Source organism: Lotus japonicus, chromosome 4 (assembly GCF_012489685.1).
Source record: "Lotus japonicus ecotype B-129 chromosome 4, LjGifu_v1.2".
NCBI classification, from domain to species: Eukaryota; Viridiplantae; Streptophyta; class Magnoliopsida; order Fabales; family Fabaceae; genus Lotus; species Lotus japonicus.
In genome coordinates, this window is record NC_080044.1 from 29,145,094 (window position 1) to 29,147,869 (window position 2,776).

At 32.2% G+C, this 2,776-nt stretch overlaps 1 protein-coding gene across 1 annotated transcript; it reads right to left on the reverse strand.

The window, feature by feature from the left end:
- Window positions 1–960: 960 nt before the first annotated feature.
- Window positions 961–2,416, reverse strand: LOC130712584 (putative F-box protein At3g29830). Its single transcript, XM_057562411.1, has 2 exons — window positions 1,775–2,416; window positions 961–1,254 (listed from the first exon to the last, which is right to left on the reverse strand). Exons 1-2 carry the CDS (start codon window positions 2,414–2,416, stop codon window positions 961–963), a joined length of 936 nt encoding a protein of 311 aa, XP_057418394.1.
- Window positions 2,417–2,776: the final 360 nt, after the last annotated feature.

A 2,776-nucleotide genomic window follows, 5' to 3' on the forward strand; every position in this document is an offset into this window, starting at 1 on the left:
AAACAAATACTATAAGAAAGTAAGTTCTATAACATCCGGTATCACCCCTTATACAATACAAGTCTTCTTTAACACTCTTCCAATAGGTTCTCATTTTCATAAATTATCTGAGATAGATAAAATTAAATTAATTTTATTATTTTAGTCACTAATATGGTCATGTTGCAATAAATGGAGAAATAATTTTTTTTCAAAATTAATTTTCTTTTATTCTACAAATATGGTCATTTATAGTGATTATTTGAACTATAAAAATAAAATTAAAGATTATTATTTCCTCCATTAAGATAATTAAGTAACGATAAATACAATCATCAAAACCATATATTTAAAATCAATTTATTTTATTTTAATTTATACATACTTTATGTTGATATTAAATGCTAAAAAAATTGGAATCAATTACCATGTTGAATAAGTGTGGTCATTTTGTCATTCAAGGTGCTTTTTATTTGTTGAGGAAGAGTATTTATCATATTGGTTTGTTGATTCTTGAATGAGTGTTTTCTATTATAGGGTCTATACATTCTTTTATTTTGCTGCTGGGTCAGTTGTATCTATGTTTGTTTTGGGTTGACACCCCTTGTGCCCTTTAATAGATTTGTTGCTTATAAAAAAAAAAAAGGGTCTATATTATGGATTCCAAGTCCGGGAGCAAGATTTTTGATGAGAAATAATTATTAGATAATTTCAAACGACGACAACTTTTTTATCATTATTTTAGCCTATAAAATGTTGTACGATTAATTCTTTGAATTTCTAAGTACCCAAATTTTCCTCTTCTTTGAGTATCTTTTCATTCTCATTATTCAGCAACAAATTTATCAGTGGCATGATATATAACTCTATAAAAAAGAACCATGGAAATTGGTACCATGAGAAATAATACATTTTCAAAATAGTTTAAGAATTAATACTTATGCATGAACATTTAAATGCATTAAAATACTAAAGTTTACGTTAACAAATTGAAATATCTAATTCTGTTGAAGCTCTTTGAACCTTCGACATTAACTCTTCTGCCATGTCACGGTGGTAGGACTCCAACCTCACATCATCCTTTGATTTATTGATAGTCATCTTTCTTAAGACTTTCCCCATAGTGATGAAATAGGTAAGCACGCGAATTTCATTAATTGTTCCTTTGAAGCCCTTAATATCCACCTCTCGAAGAGTATATACAATACATCTATAAGCCCTTGCATGATCAATCCAAAATCCCTCGGGGTTAAAGTTGTCCGGTAGCTCATAATCCTACAGAAAAACAATAAAAGTTCAGCTACTAAAACTCATACACAAGAACGAAATTAGTAAAATTAAGAGGGCAATGTTGCTTTTCCATGAGATTTCTATACTATTAGATTTGTACTGATTAAATTTTTTATATTATCTTCTCCAATTATAAATTATAGATTTAGGAATCTTATCGGCAAACGCATGCGAAAACAAATGTTAGAAATGCTTACCAACAATTTTTTTGGGAGACCCAATTCGATAGTGAGATGCTCTAATTCATAGCAACTATTAAGTAAGAATGTGATTCCCAAAAACTCATTTTGATCCAAAGAGGTCATTATTATCAAACTCGTCACACTCAAGCTTCGTGGCATTCGAAGAAAACATCCTCCGGTGGGAACAACCTTGGCATTCAAATCACAACAAAATGTGAGACAATTGATAATTAACGTTTGCATATCATCTTTCTATTACATAATTTAGGTAGTAAAGCCAAATATAAAAGTAGATATATTCGAAAAAAGGAGATAAAACATACCTGAAGGAAGTAGTTACACACAGTCAAAACTCGAATGCCGGATATATTTTCTACTAGTTTGTAGAGAAAAAGAGCATATCCTTCCAACTCAATGCAGAAGTCAAGCACATGCTCTTCCATCACAAGGGAACGTACATCTATGATCAAAAAGTCATTATTTAACCCAGAATAATAGAAATATCTTAAGTTTGGAGCATTTACTATAAAATAACGACCATTAGATCCAAACATGCATCTGTCCACGACCAACTTTCTTAACCTCGGGTTTTCCTCCCCTAGATCAAAGTCATCTGAATTCCAGCACCTCTTGAGACTTAAACTCTCAAGCGCCCCGCATGTTGACAACAAGGACTGAATTGTACTGAGTTTCACTTCCATCCAACCCAAAGAAAGTTCTTTTAGTACATGAAAGTTAAGCAACTCAGCCGCAACAAAGCTGCATGAAATCAACTTCAAAGATTCGAGGCAAGTGTAGTCATAAACATGGGTTGGCAATTCAAACAATGCCTCATGATTAATATAATTAGTAGTAGAATAACAATCCAACGTTGGTTCACAAAAGTTCAACTCCAACTCCTTCACCCCTTGTTTTGTGGCGAAGGTAACACATTTTCTCACAAACCTCTTCGCTTTCCCTGGCATTGATAATCTCAAAGACAACTTATCGACGACAGTATCTTTGGGATTAGAAATCCAATGCGCCACAAAATCCAAAAAGATCTTTCTTTGTGCTTTTCAGATTTGATAAGTTTGATTGTCTTTAACAAAAGACGCTTCATCAAATTCTATGTTGGACATACACTTAAAAATGTCTATCCAACTTTTAGAGAGTATTGAAGTTCTTACAGCTTCCTTAAATGGTATTAAGGAAACAATGGTGACGAGTAAAGAGTGAGGTAATAAGCTAAACATGTCTCTGCTAGGTGCCATGGCTATGTAAGGTATTGGAATTGCTAAAAGGTTTTTCTTTAAGATTACTTTAAGGTATGCTACTGCAGAGTG

What these genes read in the sequence shown, in the direction of transcription:
- LOC130712584 (XM_057562411.1), bottom strand. Translation starts at nt 2,416, where the DNA reads ATGCCAGGGAAAGCGAAGAGGTTTGTGAGAAAATGTGTTACCTTCGCC. An exon ending in TGTGTAACTACTTCCTTCAG is followed by an intron (nt 1,255 to 1,774) that starts GTATGTTTTATC and finishes GTTTTTCTGTAG; the next exon opens with GATTATGAGCTACCGGACAA.